The sequence below is a fragment of the Ascaphus truei genome, chromosome 21, assembly GCF_040206685.1.
Source record: "Ascaphus truei isolate aAscTru1 chromosome 21, aAscTru1.hap1, whole genome shotgun sequence".
NCBI lineage: Eukaryota > Metazoa > Chordata > Amphibia > Anura > Ascaphidae > Ascaphus > Ascaphus truei.
The window spans coordinates 3,043,629-3,062,032 of record NC_134503.1 but is presented as its reverse complement, the minus strand read 5'-3'; the positions used below and the strand labels follow the sequence as shown (position 1 = coordinate 3,062,032).

Genomic DNA, 18,404 nt, shown 5'->3' with positions numbered 1-18,404 from the left:
CAGCAATTCATGTCGTCGTCCACAAGAGTCAACACCATACAACATGCTTAGAAACAGCACACCACATTTGCGCTTCTATGATTGGTACCACTGGCTGTACAAACAGGCAACGCAGTAAAGAAATGCATTTCCGTTCTCATGCGCTACAACTTGAACGCTAACGGCCTTAAATCCTTCAGTCCTTTCCAGCTCGTCCCGGGTCTGGCGGCCAACAGACACTGCAGGAAAGACAGTAAACTGTATAGTTATCTCCCAGATCGGGTGTGACCCCAAAACTATACAATCTACTACCTCAACCTGAAGCGCCCGCAAATCCCATCTCCGGTGGTGTGTACCTGTGAGTAAAGAGAGTGTCCCTCATACAGAGGAGAGCTAGAAATACCTGCAAGACTCAGCTCGAATGGGGTGTTCCTCTTGGAGGTGGCAGCCTGTGGAAGGAGGATTACATTTTTTTTTAGTTCCAAGTATTGTAAGATTTCCAAGTATTCCCCCATCCTAATGCTTCCTCTACCAATTACAGCAACCACACAAACTACAGATGGCCATAAGGAGTGTGACCGGTTAAGAAAATGTTTAAGTCTCTCTGAAATCCATATGCTTGTAACCCAAGCCCTGGATGGGAGAAGCCGTCTTGTACAGCTGCTCAGACACGGACATATGAAGGCTAAAGTGATACAATTCTGGGGCAAAAACACAGCTAAATGCAAAGAAAATAGAGTATTTTGCTTTCAATAGGACTTTTACGGCATGCAGGGCACTTTCCTGCCCCGGAACTGCACCATTTGTGCCTTCCCATAGAAGCCCCATAAATCCTTCATGTACAGGGCAATGACACGAGGCAGCCATCTTTAACGAGGAAAAGAAAGAACGGTGTGCTAGAGGAAGAGGGAATCATGCAAGGAACAAAAAAAAAACCATCCAAGATGGTGACGAGTTGATAAGTCAGACCTGTGGGTTCTGCTCTTTGGTTTCCTTCTCCTCCTTGGCTTTTTCGGTCGTCTTGGCCTCATCCTCTACCAGTTGCTTACGCCGTTTCTCCCTGCGTTCCTCAAGCTCCTCATCACGCAGAGACTCCAGATGGGTAATAATAGGGACTTTCACCACTGGGAAGAATGACAGGCACAGAAAGGTCGCCGTTAGGAGGCCTTACTATCAAACCTCCGTCTCTTCCACGTCATGCAGGATGGGTAAGGAAACGGTTAGCAATATGCAAACCAGATGGCATAGTATGACAGACATAGCACGTGTTCTGCAGAACGCACGGAATCTGCACAGTTTCAGCATTAAAGTGGCAAAACCCCAGAGAGGCGCCAGTGAATTCCAGCCCCTCCCACTACAGTACGAGGCCAACCAGTGCAGGACCTGCAGCTTCCTGGGCTCACCTGAGACACAGTCGTGCATGCTCTCCGCGTCCAGGACTTTACATTCCTCTGTCCAGCGGGTCAGTGCCGTTGGGATACTGGAGAGAGTCCCTGTAATGAAAGGAGATATTTTTAACTGCCCCAGGGTTTGCAATGTGACGCAGCGGTGGGCGGTTAAGATGCAGGTGCGTTAAGAGCGATTAAATACAAGACCAGGAAACCAACCTCTGGCAAGGTCTCGTGTTCGGACTTTTGTGGTCACTCACCGGCCTGACTGGTTGCTGTACTCTGGTCGTGGAAGAAGTCATCCAGCAGCTCGTCATCGGAGCGCGCTATGATGTGAACGTCATCGTTGCCTACGAGTAGTCGCGCCCGGCCACGGCTCTGCAGAGGGAGGCTGCTGCTCAGCTGCAGGATGTCGGCAGCGGCTGACGGGCCCAGCAACCTAAAGGAGCCACAAGTTAAGAAGCATCAACACTCCAGGGGCGGCCAACTCCAGTCCTCAAGGGCCACCAACAGCTCAGGCATTGGGGATATCCCTGCTTCAGCACAGGTGAATCTATCAGTAGCAGTCTTCGACTGAGCCACCTGTGCTGAAGCAGGGATATCCTGAAAACCTGACCTGTTGATGGCCACCCCTGCTCCAATCTAACCAAGCCGCTAGGTGACACTGCTCACCCTGTACAAGTCCGGGCCATGCAGCAATAGCAAGGGAACTTGCTCACCAGCAGCCCTTTATAGTCTTCTCTATAGGGAGGTCTTCTACCCTCCCAATAAAGCTACCCACCTGCAATACGCCCCAATGCCAGACCTCTCCTTCAACCACGGGATCTCAACTGCATCCCACCAACCGTAGGCCCCAGCACCCCTCCTCCCCTCCTCCATAATAACCCTGCCCATGTGCAGCCTTACCTCTGCAGTATTAATGGTGGGTTTGGCTGCCTGTTGCCAGGGTAATGAACATGGATTGTGTGTCCAGTATTGGCTGTGAGCTGCCGGAGGGTCCTCTGGCTGCGGCCGATGCCCTGTGCCAGCCGGGTGGTGGACGTACTGCTGCTGAGGGTGAGGGAGCGGTGGTCTGCGTGGCGCACCATTAGAGGGTGCGTGGCCGGGATGTTACCAGGGGACGGTGGAATGTCTGCTGCAGGAGGAGAGAACGGAGGGCAGTGAGCACAGGGGTGAAATTAAACTGACCAGTTGCCAGTATGCTCTATGGGCAGTGCCCATAACTGCCAAGAGGAGCTGCAATGCCTTTGCAAAATACCCCATGCACTGGCAGCCTAGGGATTTAAATAAGGGCACATGAAAAGAAATGGCCCATGGCATCTGCTGCTTCTGGGACAGCTGAAATTCGCGCCATTCGTAGCATTTTACACCAAAGCGGTGATAAACGGGTCACGCTTGCTTCTTACAAAGCCTTTTCCCCTGCCAGGCAGGTTTGCAGCACCTTGCTCCTAGCTGGAGAAGGTAAACCTGCACGGGGTCAGGAGAACAGCCTGGGAAGACTTACTGGCACTGGAGAACATGTTATCGAACTCTATGATCAGGTCGTCCTCCCGGTCAAAGCGCTCGAACCGCACCAGGGGCGAGGCGTTCATGTCTGGGTAATCCTCGTCTAGCTCCATCTCCGAGCAATCGTCGTCATCGTCCTCGTCCCCTTCCTCACCCTCCTCATCGTCCTGAGAGAGAGAGAGAGAGAGAGAGAGAGACTGGTTATTGCCTGCAGTGGGCGCAACTGTATGTAACCTAAACGCACAGCTGTGTGAGAGAAGGCCAAGCTTAAAGTAAGCTTGACACCCGTCCATTAGCTGCACAAAGTACAGTTAAAGGACGGCAGTCCCCCTGCCCCCTCCCCCCCTCCACTTGGAATTGGTGTGGATCCCTTCTATTGCCTCTGATTGCAGTGCATGCAAGATGCCTCTTTAAATCCATGCGATTCTCTGCAATGCATTATATCTTCTATGCCCTGTTCCCCTTGCAAGCACCAAGTAAAAAAAAAATGAAGTCCCGCTCTGCATTACACTGCACAGTACTGGTAGGATAAATTACCAGTAACTCTGCAGTCAAGGCTGAAGTGTATAATCTGAGCACTTTATAACCCTTTGCTTGTAGGCAGGACAAGCTGTGAATAGCTGCTGCAGCCCCAGTCTTACTTCCAACAATACCTGATCATCTTCATCCTCCTCTTCCTCTTCTTCCTGGCTGTCATCTTCGTCCTCATTGCTGCCGCTGCTATCCTCTTCCTGTGTGTGCTCCTCCTCATCCTCGGGGTCTAGGATGTTCATAGAGTCTGTTAGAGAACACAGATGGCGAGGTGAGCACTGCTGCCCTGTGCCTTACCCAGACAGCTCTCCCGAGTGGCAAGTCCTGCCTGGGTAAGCTGGGGACATGAAGATGCTAATGCTTATGCTCGGCTAATGTCGAGTGCACCTGACCCATATTAAGCAGTATTTAAGCTTAGGCTTACCTTCTCTGTTGGCCTGAAGGGTAGATGCTTGGCCGAGGTTGGTGGGAGCCTCGTCCATCAATACATCTTCCTGTGACTCATCTTCTCCGCTTCTGCTCACTGCAATGAGAATGGGGCACACTGAATTCCACTGCAGCTACATCCACAGATGTGCGCGCACAGCCACAGAACGGGGTAACAGAAAATACCTTGGTCGACCCAGTCTCCCAATATTCCAGTTGCAAAACCTCAGGCCCAGTTAGATCCTTGGCGTTCCTTTAATATTTAGGATTCAGCCATGAGCCCATCCTAGGTAATTTTTGAATTCCCTTATTGTATTGGCCGCTACCATCTCTGATGGGAGGATACGACAATCCCACCCACCCCCCTTACTGTGACACGCCCTCGCATTTTCCACAAGTCTACCACGCTCAAGCTTCAGAACAGGACCCCGATCCATCCCTCTCTGAAATATACTTCCTCCTTATACAGGAGCACAGTACTCTTGATGCAGTCCGGCCAGTTATCTATAAAGTGGCATCACCAACTCAGCAGGTATCAATGGATTTACCTGCAGCCCCGTCACGCTCCAGCAACTCATCTATTAAGTCTTCTAGCTCATTCTCCACCTGGAAGGCAAAGATGAAGGTTTGTTATTTAGGAAGGAGGGGAGGGGTCCTTGCACAGTGTTGGTGGGAGACTCTGTTAGAGTCTGACCTGCATCTCCTGGGTGGTCAGGACCTCTGGTTGCCCTGCAATAACCACTGCGTCTGTCTCAGTCTCTCCATCCATGATGTCTCCATCTACGACCTCGGCCTGAGCAGCATCTGTGTCCTCCTCCTGGGCTTCTGCGCCTGTGTCACCTACGCGAGAACCGGGGGAAAAGGGGAGAGAAAAGATGAGAATGTGTGGAAGTAAATGAGAAGGAAATACACGATTTAGTGCAGAAGGTATTTTGTTATGAAGGCTAGAAGAATAAATACATTTTTATTATAGAGTCAGGAGCAATACCGGTAAGTATTCCTATAATCACTGCATACATGGAAGGCAGCAACATTATAAATTAAGACTCATCACTAACATCTACTAATTGTCTGTTCCATCGAAGATCTCATGACTGTTCTAATATAGATGGATGATCTTAATACAAAAACATATGAAGACATTAATACACTGATTAGTGTACAGTATAACATGGCCATGCCTGAACCCCATTCTTGGTCATGCCTGAACCCCATTCTTGGGCGCTGTACCTGTGTCGGGCTGGTTGCTGTTGGAGTCTCTGGTGGCTCCATGAGTGTCCTGCTCGGATTTGTTCTTGCCTGAAGCACCTTTGCTCCCAAACAGGCTGCTTGGCTGGTTTACGATGCGAGAGAGCGTCTCCAGTGGCTTGAGTGCTGCGTTCACAGTGTTTGCCATGTTGGGACTGTGAAAAAAAATGGTTAGATGGAAGAGCCACATATAGATATGTCAAAGGCATCAACTGTTCTGGGCACAGTCAAGATACCAGTGGTAACAGCATCCAAGTACAGAAGAGAATACAGTGGGAAACCAGGAAATGGCAATGCTAAAACGCCAAAGCCTAGATACTGCACACCACTGCAGCAGAAGACTGTCCATCTATGAAACCGAGAATAGTGCCCTCCAAAAAGAAACACATTTATTGTACAGAGACGGATGTTTCGGGCTGCTGGCGAACCTTTACCAAGATAAAAAGGTCTAGATCAAGGTTCGCAAGTGGCCTGAAATGTCCATCTCTGTAAAATAAAGTATTTATTTTAAGACCACTGGAGTGCCACTAATCTTCAGTCTTTGCATTATCAGAGGTTTGTGCGACTACACAGGACTGTTGTTGCAGAGTATCTGTGGCATCTATGTCTAGTACAGTGAATAAACCTGCCTTTGGACTAGATCTATGGGCACGCTGCCCCCCCTTACACTGCCTGTATCTGGTTACTTGGCCCTCTGGTGATGAAAGGCTGCATGGTACAGATTATATTGTGAAACGGTCTGTATTAAAGGGAGAACGGTGTGGGCCAGGCAGCTGTGTAACCCCACGTATGAAGTAAATCATGATATCTGAGAATAATGATTCCACAATGCTCAATAAACAGCAAGAGTGGATTGACACCGCTTCTGACCAGGCAAGCATCGATAGGATGGGCCAACAGTGCAGTTTGGACGTATATTTTACGGTCATCTCTTGCCGAGACAAAGTGCATAACCTTCGGCTTCAAACAAAGCATGGCCTCTTCACCTGGACAGGTCGAGGCTGTGAGGCACCCTGGCCAAATCGCTGACGAGCCCCTTCTTTAGGAAGAGTCGAATGATGTTGTTCATGCCATTGTGCTGCGTTTTGATGGTTGCAGTGCTGTAGAAGCTGGAGGTGGATGGACAGGACTCCATGATGGTGCTGATGATACACATCACAGCCTGCAACCTGTAGGGGACAAAAGGCAAAGGAAAAATCCGATGAAGATATACTAGAAATCTACGGCGCACGTAGCAGTGACAAACAAGCATAGGGGCCAATTGAACAATTGGGATTTACTATACCAATACATAGCATGTATTAGTGTGTATTAGCGTGTGCTGCAGCACATGTCAACACTTCCAGGGCCATCTACAATATGAAACACTATTGTCGAAGAACACAATCCTCTCCCTTCAATGTTAGTCTGCTCGGTTAACACAACATGCACATGTTTTGATTTCATGATAAAATATCCAGCCCACAAATACGACATCAGAAGAACACTATTTTAAAACTGGATTTAGTTGGGCCAACTCTTTCCAACCGAGACCCAGTTCTCACCTGGCATGTTTGTCTGTGCTCTCCGTCATAGCCAGCGCCCGTCCCAAGGCCGCCTTCACTTCGTTCACCAGTGCCACCTGGGCATCAGTGCCACTGCCCGCTGCAGCAAGGCTGGCTAGGAATAGCCGTGCAAGGGCTGGTGTGTCCTTGTCTTCGGCACTCTGTGTGTGGGGGAGGAGGTGGTCCAACACAAAAGCCAGTACACTGCAGTCCTGCGTGCAACAAGAGACAGGTGAGCAACAGAACTTCACTATTCAACCCACACAACGTCGGAGAACGGTACCATTACCTGCCACGCGCCATACCTCTTTAATGAGCTCAGACTGCCCTGCAGTGTAGTTGTAGTTGGCGATAAGAGTGGCGATGCCCACGTAGGACCTGACCAGCTCAGCCAGCAGCCGGAGGATTGTCGAGGTGGGCAATAAGGGTTTGCTGCCTTTCGCCTTCTGCTTCCCTTCCTCCGAGCTACGGTCTCCTTCCTTGTCTTTCTTCCCTCCTTCTCGGTTCTCCTCCGGTGTCAACGCCGCTAAGGTGGGGAAATCACATCGAGAGTTGCGGCTGGTGCGGCTCTATATTTGAAACTACAAAGCCGCACAAGGAGGAACTTCCTAAAACTAGAAGGCACGGGATACTCACTTTCCCCTTGAGGAGTCCCAGACTGAGGGGTCTCTGTGGACGTACTATCGGCAGTAAAGACCTGAGCCTAAGGAGGAAAATAATCATATAGCCCCTTAGAAATCAAACATATCGTATTACTATGTGCTATAATTATTGCAAAGATAGGAGAAAGCTTGGTGCCAAATGGCATTGTATTGGCAAGTGAATAATTAGTGTTACTATAAACATACAAAAATCACCATGAAAACGGGAAGTGCAGACTTTAGAATTTAAGTTTGTGGGCAGCACAGACCCATCTAAACTCAAACTTGTGTTTGAACACCTGCAAAGGTAGCACCTGACCCCTTGAATGCAGGCTCAGGTCCAATAGAAATACAGCATATTATGAGCATTTACTCGTGGAGCTCTGCACACGTTTTCAGCAGTTTTATATAACTCCATAGGCAAGAGATAAGGGCCTTACATTGATTGCAAAGGTGCTCTGGGCGTCAAAGTCGCTGCCCTGTCTGGTGAGGTCACGGTACTGCTGGAAAACCTCGTCCCCCATATCCTGCAGAATCTGGCTGACCTCCTGGTTCATGCCCACGGGTTTTTGCTCAGACTTGTCAGCTGGTTAGAGGGAGGAAAGGTAGCAGAGTTTTGCATAGGTGGTTATTTCGATGCTTTGCATCCTCAAAGTGACAGCTGGGTTATCCTTTTGGATGTCAAATGTATACAAGAAGTAATAACTAAAAGTAATGCATGTGAAACCTTGTAAATTCACTTTTAATAAGACTTCTACATAAAAGATTATGTTGCATAACAAGTGTCAAAGAGAGCAGGGAGAACGTGGGCAGGTGGAGGCTGTACCTTCCTCAGGAGCATGGTAAGCTGCCAGTGCATTCAGCATGTCGTATATAACTTCCTTGATTGTTTCGGGGATGACGGGAAGGGTGGAAGGCTTCACGGGGGTGGTTTTCACCAGCTGCACTGCATTAGGACCCTTAATCCTGAGGTTCTCAAATTCGTCATCTGAAGCTTACAGGAGGAAGAAAAGTCCAATCAAGAAAGTCCTCGGGAACGAGAGAGCTCAGCAATGGCCGAAAAGCGAGTGTATACCATAGCAACACACCCAACATTAGCTCCGTATAAAAAAAAGAGTGGGGACCACAGACGCCCAACTACAGACCACTAACAAGTCCAACGTGGATTCAAGGAAACAAAGGTTGTAGGTGGGAGTAGCAACCTGTGTGCAAGTATCAGTGCCAATAAAAATATAGCCAATGCAAATAAAACTAATGAAAATGACATTATCTACAACTGTAAGCCCTTGTGTGGCCCCTGAAACACTTATATGGGTGGGCTCGCACTACAGCTCAGGCATTGACGTGTTGATAACACTAGTGTCCCCTGCTCACCGGTTCCTGACCCGCGGGGAGCGGGCAGAGCTATACGAATGCAGCTGTTGGCCACCTCAGTGAAGATGTCAGGGTTTCGGCAGGCGGCCGGGCCCAGTACCCGGAGGATGTAGTTTATTTCGCGAGAGCCCAGGCTTCCAGAAACCACCCCGGAGGTGGTGCTGCCAGCACCGCTTGTGGCTGCAGAACGTACGACCTGAAGAAGCCAAGAGCAGGTCATGCATGTATTATACTGATGTTCATTGCACAGTGAATATTGGGCCGCTACTGGGAGATGCATACAGTACCGGTACATGATTAATGCATATTTATAGACATGCCTCGGCATTGCAGGGAGCCCCGTGTGATACACAGGACATAGCGCCTACATGAAGGATGCACTCTTTCCATAGTGTGCTACAGGGTGCAATGCATGTAGTACACCCAGGTTATACCTTCTCCATGGTGTGTTGCAGGGTGCACGGGTCCTCAATGATGTGTCTGAAGAGGAGGGTAACCAGCGGAGTGAAGCCATTGAATCCAGAGTTCTGTGTCAGGCCGAGGATCATGCGTGTGCTCTTCAGCTCTGCGAACATCATGGCGTACTTGTGGTCACGGGTGAGGCGCAGGCAGAGGCGCAGGGTGGCGTGCAGCGTGTCCGGATCCACAGGGACGCCCAGCATGCTGACACATGAGCGGATCAGGACCGTTACCATCTCCTCTGTCAGACCCTGGATCACTATGTCCCCAACTTTGGGCTCCTCAGCCAGCGGCTCCTTCTCTGCAGCGGTGGTCTCTGCAGCAGGAGTGGGCTCTGGGGGAGAAGAGCCATGTGGGGGTTACACAGGTGTGAGCACAGGGCAGGTATCCCCCCCCCTAATCCTACATAGCACAGCAGAAGGGAAATCAATGGTGGCTACTAGTGACTCGTCCTTGCCCTGGGAAAGCAGCAGAGCGCTCGAGAATTCACTAGCCAGCAAAACAGGATGCTGGTCCAATCAAGCGCACGTATGCCCAACTCTCAGGAGCGGTGTTACCTACAAAAGGGGGACTCAACTCCAGCCATTAAGACCTCCTAACAGGTCAGGCTTTCTGGATATCCCTGTTTCTGCACAGGTGGCTCAAACAGTCCTTGCTTCAGCACAGGTGGCTCAGTCTTCAACTGAGCCACCTGTGCTGAAGTAGGGATATTCTGAAAACCTGACCTGTTGGGAGGACGGGGGGTGGTGGGGTGCCTTGACGACAGGAGTTGAGCACTTTGATCTACAATGTGCTGTGTCACATTCTGCGATGATGACCATGTGCTCGTGTCACATAGCCGTGTATCCCATATTGAAGTATCAAGCCGTCATTACTATATTCCCACGTCTGGACATCTACAATGTCTGCAATTCTTCTAAAGAGCGCACATAAGCTGGCGCGCACCGGTCACTTTCTCCTCCTTCTGCGGCGGCTTGACGTCCACTTCCTTCCCTTCCTCCAAAGTCTTCTCCAGCTCCTGCCCGTTCCCGTTCTTGCTGCTCTTGTTCAGCCGCGGGACACGCAACAAAGTCAGCATCACGGGCCGCCGGTTTCCAGTCTCCTCGTTCACCTGTGGTGATCAGAAGGTGGTTAGGCGTGGTTAGCCCAAACGGATATCTCTGGGGCGAGTATAGCCACAATTATGCTTTAATAGGACGAGGTGCGTTCTCCCGTGACAGATGAAGATTTATGAGTGACATGATATTAAATTAATATATTTGATTTTGGTAAAATAGGCAGAGGATAGAGAAGAGTCCACACAGGGGACACGATCCTGGATATAGGTGAAGAGGATGTGACTTGTATTAGGAGATATTATACACGGTCCCCTTCCCTGAGAAAGCCCGGTCTGTGCCGACCCACATCCCAACAACTGAACAAAGCAGTCTCCTTTGTAAAAGGAGAAGGTGAGACAATGCAGAGACCGCGCTCACCTGAACCATGGTGGTAAACTGAACGGTGTATCTGCGGCGGCCGGCTGTGAAGCGAACGCACGTTTCCCCGGCTTTCCAGGCGGTGTCTATGGTGATGTTGTTGCTGGCGCTGTAGTTGCACCATCGCCCGGATCTGTCATCAAACCAGCGCCAGTTGTTACCATTTGACTGTAGGTACTAAAGGGGAGAGGAGAGCGAAGCCGTTTAATCCCCGAGAGAGCAATTCTTCTCTTTCACTAATCCTCAAAACAAGGAGTACTTGTATATAGGATAAGTATCTGTCTACATTATATTCAACTTGGACATGTCTTTTTTATTTTTATTTTTAAACTTCATCTACAATATAACGGTTTTTAACGCTGTAACGCTGTAACTCTAACTCTGTAACTCCGCTGCCAGAGGGTCCGGCAACACTTTCCTCCGGCAGCAAAGGTTCTAAAAAGAAGCCACTTCAACATTGGATAGCTACAATGTCACATCAGTTTGACAATGAGGTGAACTGTAATATACTTTTAAATAGATAAGGAAAATGGAAAACATTTTATAATGTTTGGTGGTTTGCTTTTCTTTTTTTCATCCCGCCCGATTCCACCCTCCTCTCCCGATCTCATTACTGCTACCGGGCCAGATACACAAGCTTGTTCTAAACCAGGAGCGGCCAATTCCAGTCCTCAAGATCGAACAGGTCATGTTTGTAGGATATCCCTGCTTCGACTGAGCCACCTGTGCTGAAGCAGGGATCTCCCCGTTACCTGTTGGTAGGACAGGAGTTGGCCACCCCCAATCTAAACGCTGCACCAATACTCGTGTGTTGCAGCTCTAAGCATAGTCATTGTGATTTCAGGAATTGGAATGACATTTAATCTTACTTTGTTCATCTGGACCCTCCTCTTGGAAGATACGGATATCTTCTCATAGAAATCTATCAGCAGTAGCACTGGGGTTATCCATCTAAAGAGAGAGGAGGAGCTGGTTACAGAGGTGTGAGGTTGTATGGGGAGAATACTTCTAGCTTGACATGCAACTTTTTATAAGGGTCTTACTTGGGTGTTTGCACCTCCTTCTGCTCCTTAGCTGCCTGCAAGCAGGGCTGAACCACTTCCAGTAGCTTTATTAGCACATTAAGGATACCGCTAGTTTCTACTACACGAGCACACGGCAGTTTCAGCTCCTGACCAGACAGAAGTGAGGGAATTAAATGCACAACGCAATAATAAAATAATACTTTTGGGAAACAAGGAAATCCCCCAATAAACACACAGGTAACCCCCCCAAAAAAACAGGAAGTGAAAAAACCACTGCATTGTATGCGCGCGCATGCGTACACAGTTCCTCGTCTTCACAGCCAATAAACTGCTTAGCTCAAGCAGTGTTTGTTGATATTAGTAAAAAAAAATATGTTTATTTGAAATTGTATCTTTAATACTAAACCTGCCACAAAGCTGGAGAGCGAGCGCCTGGACATACCTCAAAGAGCAGGGTCAGCAGAAGGATGCGAGTGGCCAGGTTAGAAGCCTGGGGCAGGGTGGCCATTTGGTTAATCCACTCGGACACGGTTTTGGTGTCATTCGTGGTCAACGGGAGAGCGGCTTTGATGAGGACATCGGCAGCTTCCCAAACCTGCAGGGGAGAAGCAGACTGTCCGTGAGTCTGAAGAGCAAGGAGGTGGAGTAAAAATAATAAATAAGATGAAGCAATGAACGGGAAGAAAAGGGGAGCAAACCAAAACAAGGAAAAAGTAGATACACAAATGGGAGGGAACAGTTACATACTGAATAACTCTGTTACTGCGGAGCAAAATGGTTACAAGACACCCGGGCACCAGCCAACATGTGTACCCATACGCAAGATTTAAGGATCCTGAAGGCATCTACTCAAACAAGCTATCGAGGCGAGAGGACTACACTGTCCTCACCTGGTTCACCACTTGCTTGAGAATCATGTCACGATAGTCGGCCCCGTTCCGCTTTATGGCTGTCATGATGAGGTCGCACACGCGGTACACGGTGTCCGGCAGCTCGTCCAGCAGGTGGAAGCAGCCGGGCAGCATGGTGTCTGTGAAGCCGTGCAGCTCGTCCTGCTCCAGGGGCTCGGCATCCTGAAACTTCTCCAGACACTTGGCCTCCTCCTCCTCCTGCTTCTCCCGTGCCTTACGCTCCTCCTCCTCTTTCCGACGAGCGGTTTCCTGCAGGGGGGGTTACAGGAAGTGAGGGGTGAAGGCCATAAAGAGGCACAATGCAAACCCACGGGTGCCTGCATGTAATCATTTCTCCCGTTACTCTATTAGCCAGGATCGTAGCATTAATGACTGAAGTGGCATTAAAGTCTCTCGCTGTCAGTAATGTCATATCAAATCCCCAAAGCACTTTCACACCAAACCTTTACACCTGTGTGAAATCACCGCCCCATGGGAGGTGAAGGGAGAAGAACTGTTTAACCATGTGTGGAGGGGAAGGAGTTGGGATATAGTGGATGGGGAGAAAAAGGGGGAAGGGTACGTTGGACAGGAGGATGGGAGAGGGTAGTGCTCAACCTTTTCTAACGCAGGCACCAAAGCCAGTGCCCTTCAAGCCATGCCCATGTCTGATCTGCTGCTGGAAAGTAATGGCCTGTCCCCTTCCCAGCTCTGGGCTTGTACTGTACCTCGGGCAACTCTGCCCTCTGTTCCATAGGGATATCTTGTCCCAACGACATGGCAATGGCTCTCAGCATCTGATCTTCCTCTGACATACTCAAGTCCTGCAGAGCAACAACAGATACCCCCTGTCAGCTGGGCTGCTCTGCAGAATGGGGAGGTCAGGGCATGGGAGCAGGGTGCGGCGCAGGAAGAGGAAAGACAACAAGCGCCCCAATGGTGTGTGAAGAGCAAAAGCAGCGGGTGAGAGGGGAGCTGCTGCAGCTTGGCCAAGGGAACCCGTTTTGCAGTGACAGGGACCACAATTTATCCTTTCTAACTCCCTGCACTGATCCTGCTGTTCCAACTCCCTGCGCATCAGGCCAGAAGAGGTGGCAGCTTTCCCTATGGTGTGGGCTCCCCAACTCACGTGGCAAACATGACCTGGCTCTGCCTCGTTCATATCCTCACTATCTGCCTGCATGGAGCAGTGCGGCACGGAGAAGCCTGCGGTAGAAATGGGCTGGAGGGGAGGGAAAGGGGAGGGGGGAGGGAGATGTGATGAGGGAACAGAAGGGAAGCAGAACTGGAGCACAGTGATGGAAGGCAAAGGAGGGTGTGATTAGGAGGGGGGCGTCCTCTGTGCAAAACGTACCCGTACGACCCCTCCGATGAGAGGCGGGGGGTGGGTGAGCAGATATTCCGTGGCCTGCTCCATGGTGCTGGTGTTGAGCAGAGCTTCCATTGCGTGCTCCCGTGTGAATCCCATATCCATCAGCTATAAGGGGGGGAAAAACAAAATGATTAGGACACAGCGTCCTCTGCAACAGCTTCGTACGGCCCCCACCAGCCCCCATTACACCGGTGAGGTCTTTAGAGACGGGTCTGTTCCCAGCAGAAAACAGCCAGTGCTTTGGGTCATGCTGGTGGGGATCGCACTAGCCTCGGGACCCCCAGGTACAGAACCCATGCTGTGAACCCAAGTCACACTCCCACCTGCTGAAGTTGTTGCTGGTTCACTTGAGGCTCCCGTCTGGTTACGGTCTCGTCCTGCCCGGCGCCCTCTTCTTCCCGGCTGCCCTCCCTCTCTTTGCCAAGGCGCTCCCGGATGACTGGCTCCCCACGGAGGATGTGACACAAGATGGCGAGCATCGACTCTGCCATGCGGCCTCCATACACTTTTAGGGGCTTGCGGTTCCAAAGGTTTTTGATGCAGGTGAAGGCTGCCTGTGTGGCGGGAGGGGGGGGGGGGGGGGGGAAGGATTCCTCATTATAAAAGAATTCACACTGCTTTCCCCGACCATCACACTATAAACAGAGTAAGGGGCGCTCCTTGTATTCAATCCTCCCACGCTGCTCGTTTCACCACTCAGAGGGTCGCTAGCAACACAAAGCAACAAACTGTGGCATCAAACGCATAGCCTATGAAGTTTACCCTTCCCATAAAAGCACAAGAGACGGAGGTCTCATCGTCCTGCCCATGATATACGCTTTTAAATATGTACAAGAAGAATGGAATTCCTCCTCGGACGGCTCATTGCAGCACAGAGCGGAATTCCTCCTCGGCGGCTCATTGCAGCAGACAGAGCGGAATTCCTCCTCGGGCGGCTCATTGCAGCAGACAGAGCGGAATTCCTCCTCGGACAGCTCATTGCAGCAGACAGAGCGGAATTCCTTCTCGGACAGCTCATTGCAGCAGACAGAGCGGAATTCCTCCTCGGACGGCTCATTGCAGCAGACAGAGCGGAATTCCTCCTCGGGCGGCTCATTGCAGCAGACAGAGCGGAATTCCTCCTCGGACAGCTCATTGCAGCAGACAGAGCGGAATTCCTTCTCGGACAGCTCATTGCAGCAGACAGAGCGGAATTCCTCCTCGGACGGCTCATTGCAGCAGACAGAGCGGAATTCCTCCTCGGACGGCTCATTGCAGCAGAGCGGAATTCCTCCTCGGACGGCTCATTGCAGCAGACAGAGCGGAATTCCTCCTCGGACAGCTCATTGCAGCAGACAGAGCGGAATTCCTCCTCGGACAGCTCATTGCAGCAGACAGAGCGGAATTCCTCCTCGGGCGGCTCATTGCAGCAGACAGAGCGGAATTCCTCCTCGGACGGCTCATTGCAGCAGACAGAGTGGAATTCCTCCTCGGACGGCTCATTGCAGCAGACAGAGCGGAATTCCTCCTCGGACGGCTCATTGCAGCAGACAGAGCGGAATTCCTCCTCGGACGGCTCATTGCAGCAGACAGAGCGGAATTCCTCCTCGGACGGCTCATTGCAGCAGACAGAGTGGAATTCCTCCTCGGACGGCTCATTGCAGCAGACAGAGCGGAATTCCTCCTCGGGCGGCTCATTGCAGCAGACAGAGCGGAATTCCTCCTCGGACGGCTCATTGCAGCAGACAGAGTGGAATTCCTCCTCGGACGGCTCATTGCAGCAGACAGAGCGGAATTCCTCCTCGGACGGCTCATTGCAGCAGACAGAGCGGAATTCCTCCTCGGACGGCTCATTGCAGCAGACAGAGCGGAATTCCTCCTCGGACGGCTCATTGCAGCAGACAGAGTGGAATTCCTCCTCGGACGGCTCATTGCAGCAGACAGAGCGGAATTCCTCCTCGGACGGCTCATTGCAGCAGACAGAGCGGAATTCCTCCTCGGGCGGCTCATTGCAGCAGACAGAGCGGAATTCCTCCTCGGACGGCTCATTGCACCAGACAGAGTGGAATTCCTCCTCGGACGGCTCATTGCAGCAGACAGAGCGGAATTCCTCCTCGGGCAGCTCATTGCAGCAGACAGAGTGGAATTCCTCCTCGGACGGCTCATTGCAGCAGACAGAGCGGAATTCCTCCTCGGGCGGCTCATTGCAGCAGACAGAGCGGAATTCCTCCTCGGACGGCTCATTGCAGCAGACAGAGTGGAATTCCTCCTCGGACGGCTCATTGCAGCAGACAGAGTGGAATTCCTCCTCGGACGGCTCATTGCAGCAGACAGAGCGGAATTCCTCCTCGGACGGCTCATTGCAGCAGACAGAGTGGAATTCCTCCTCGGACGGCTCATTGCAGCAGACAGAGCGGAATTCCTCCTCGGACGGCTCATTGCAGCAGACAGAGCGGAATTCCTCCTCGGACGGCTCATTGCAGCAGACAGAGCGGAATTCCTCCTCGGGCGGCTCATTGCAGCAGACAGAGCGGAATTCCTCCTCGGGCAGCTCATTGCAGCAGACAGAGCGGAATTCCTCCTCGGACAGCTCATTGCAGCAGACAGAGCGGAATTCCTCCTCGGACGGCTCATTGCAGCAGACAGAGCGGAATTCCTCCTCGGACAGCTCATTGCAGCAGACAGAGCGGAATTCCTCCTCGGACGGCTCATTGCAGCAGAGTGGAATTCCTCCTCGGACGGCTCATTGCAGCAGACAGAGCGCTGCATTCTTCTCAGTTTGGTTCACAAGGAAGACACAAGGTAAATCTGTAACCTGACTATATGGTACAACCCCCCCCCCCCCTCCAGTACCTTCTGGGTGACCACCAGGAAGCGCAGCGAGCTGAACTGCGGGTGGTTCTGTCCTCCTGGCAGCTTGGTGGGGGGCAGGGAGTGAGGAGACTCCAATACTGTTGTAGGATTAACCATCTTTTCCACCAACATCAGCCAGGCGTCCAGGAATTCGCCGGTCCCATCTGGGAGATCCGTGTGCTCCAAGCCCTCAGCCACTGGGACTTTGCCACCCATTGACAGGGCCCAGTTAAAAGTCCTGCAATTGTGTGGAAGGGGAAAACAGGGTATTGCAAGACACCCATGTGAAGCACTTCCCCAGGCTTCTCTAGGACAGTAGTGCTCAACCAGTCCTCAAGACACCCCCCCTCCCAACAGGCAAGGACACACACACACACACACACACACACACACACACACACACACTTCTAAAAAGAGAATGTGAGTACAGAAAATAAAATGGGGAGGGGGCAGTGAAAGCTGTATATCTTTCTTTATAGTATCTTCTGGGCCCAATACGTCTTGTTTTTAGGTTACATAATACACTGAAGATTGCCGACAAGGTGAGAGACGTTTCCATTTTATTTAGCGCTAGTCTAAAATATGTTCCTTTGTGAGACTTTGAGCAAGAACAGATCACACCTTTGTCTCGACCAGCCAATTATTAAAATCACCCCTGTTCTGGGCTAATTCTCATCATATTGCCGTGTGACGCACTGCAAGCCCATCCGGCCCAAACACAGCACTGCTCAGCCCGGATAAAGACTCGTTTCTCTATACGGCCCCGGAGGAAGGCGGCCGCACGCTTACTCAAAGAGAGCATTGTGTCCGCCGGAGCACAAGAATTTCTGCAGCATGAGGTGATACGGATACTTCCTCTCATCGAACAGCATGGGGGAGGTGAAGCCCACCGAGCAGATAAAGAACGTCAATCTGAGAGCGAGAGAGAGAGGTGGGAAGGGTAAGCACAGGGGTAACGGGGGGCTACAAGGCAGAGTATTAAACAAAGACAGCGATATAGGGGAGAGATGTAGAAGTTGGAACAGTCGCTTAATGTAAAGTAAGTGCCTGGTAACATTTATACAGCACTAAAATACATACAAGATGTAGAAACTTTGTTCTTAAAGAAATGTTACCGGTGGGCCTCTTATTTAATGAGAAAAATAAAAAAAGGAGAAGCTCTAAAAGGGCATGTTGGGGGGGGGGGGGGTTTAGGATCAATGGCGCACGCTATACAAGGTTTCAAATCTCACACAGTTCAAAATAACAAAATGGAGCTGAACTAATTTTTTGCTTTTAATTAGTGTGAAGTGGGCCCCTGAGTATTCCCTTGCAGGAAGGGATCATTAGCGCGCCAGAGAAGTCGTTACCCCACGCACTCAGCCCTTACCTGAACCTGGGAGTAGGTGTGTAGGGGGGAGGTTGCCAGGACAGACCCTTGGTGAGCAGTTTGGTAAGCGCGGAGGCGGTGGAGCGGGCAGCTGGGGTGGGGGCTGTGGTGGTGCTGGCGGTGTGGTGACTTCTCCTTTGACGGACGGGGGAGCCCACGCACAGTTTAACCAGCAGCCCGAAGAGCTCGGCCAGAGCCCGACCCAACCTCGAGGAGGCTGCAGGAGAGAAGGGACATTACGTGTAAATGATTAGGGTGGAGAGGAGTCGTGTACAGCACAGTCATTTAAATATTGGTATACACACACGCATGTTATCCTTAAAGATCAGCCACGTACATGGCCCC

At 51.0% G+C, this 18,404-nt stretch overlaps 1 protein-coding gene across 18 annotated transcripts in view; it reads right to left on the bottom strand.

Moving 5' to 3' along the window:
- HUWE1 (HECT, UBA and WWE domain containing E3 ubiquitin protein ligase 1) overlaps positions 1-18,404 on the bottom strand; it is a 64,582-nt gene that overhangs the window by 15,665 nt on the left and 30,513 nt on the right. For 7 of the 18 annotated variants that reach the window (XM_075578450.1, XM_075578456.1, XM_075578455.1 and 4 more), the window contains exons 30-61: positions 18,060-18,276; positions 17,480-17,602; positions 16,691-16,928; positions 14,180-14,412; positions 13,841-13,964; positions 13,616-13,708; positions 13,215-13,310; positions 12,487-12,756; positions 12,039-12,191; positions 11,615-11,742; positions 11,441-11,540; positions 10,572-10,748; positions 10,042-10,207; positions 9,072-9,430; positions 8,638-8,833; positions 8,090-8,257; positions 7,704-7,849; positions 7,259-7,325; positions 6,928-7,148; positions 6,623-6,834; positions 6,065-6,247; positions 5,061-5,233; positions 4,525-4,670; positions 4,379-4,436; positions 3,829-3,927; positions 3,527-3,651; positions 2,872-3,040; positions 2,274-2,502; positions 1,628-1,806; positions 1,383-1,472; positions 949-1,103; positions 383-428 (exon numbers count right to left, since the gene is read on the bottom strand). In XM_075578450.1, coding sequence (XP_075434565.1) covers positions 383-428; positions 949-1,103; positions 1,383-1,472; positions 1,628-1,806; positions 2,274-2,502; positions 2,872-3,040; positions 3,527-3,651; positions 3,829-3,927; positions 4,379-4,436; positions 4,525-4,670; positions 5,061-5,233; positions 6,065-6,247; positions 6,623-6,834; positions 6,928-7,148; positions 7,259-7,325; positions 7,704-7,849; positions 8,090-8,257; positions 8,638-8,833; positions 9,072-9,430; positions 10,042-10,207; positions 10,572-10,748; positions 11,441-11,540; positions 11,615-11,742; positions 12,039-12,191; positions 12,487-12,756; positions 13,215-13,310; positions 13,616-13,708; positions 13,841-13,964; positions 14,180-14,412; positions 16,691-16,928; positions 17,480-17,602; positions 18,060-18,276 — 5,139 coding nt within the window. The remainder of the gene's footprint in view (positions 1-382; positions 429-948; positions 1,104-1,382; positions 1,473-1,627; positions 1,807-2,273; positions 2,503-2,871; positions 3,041-3,526; positions 3,652-3,828; positions 3,928-4,378; positions 4,437-4,524; positions 4,671-5,060; positions 5,234-6,064; positions 6,248-6,622; positions 6,835-6,927; positions 7,149-7,258; positions 7,326-7,703; positions 7,850-8,089; positions 8,258-8,637; positions 8,834-9,071; positions 9,431-10,041; positions 10,208-10,571; positions 10,749-11,440; positions 11,541-11,614; positions 11,743-12,038; positions 12,192-12,486; positions 12,757-13,214; positions 13,311-13,615; positions 13,709-13,840; positions 13,965-14,179; positions 14,413-16,690; positions 16,929-17,479; positions 17,603-18,059; positions 18,277-18,404) is intronic. The other 11 variants (XM_075578461.1, XM_075578462.1, XM_075578464.1 and 8 more) reach the window with 8 other exon arrangements.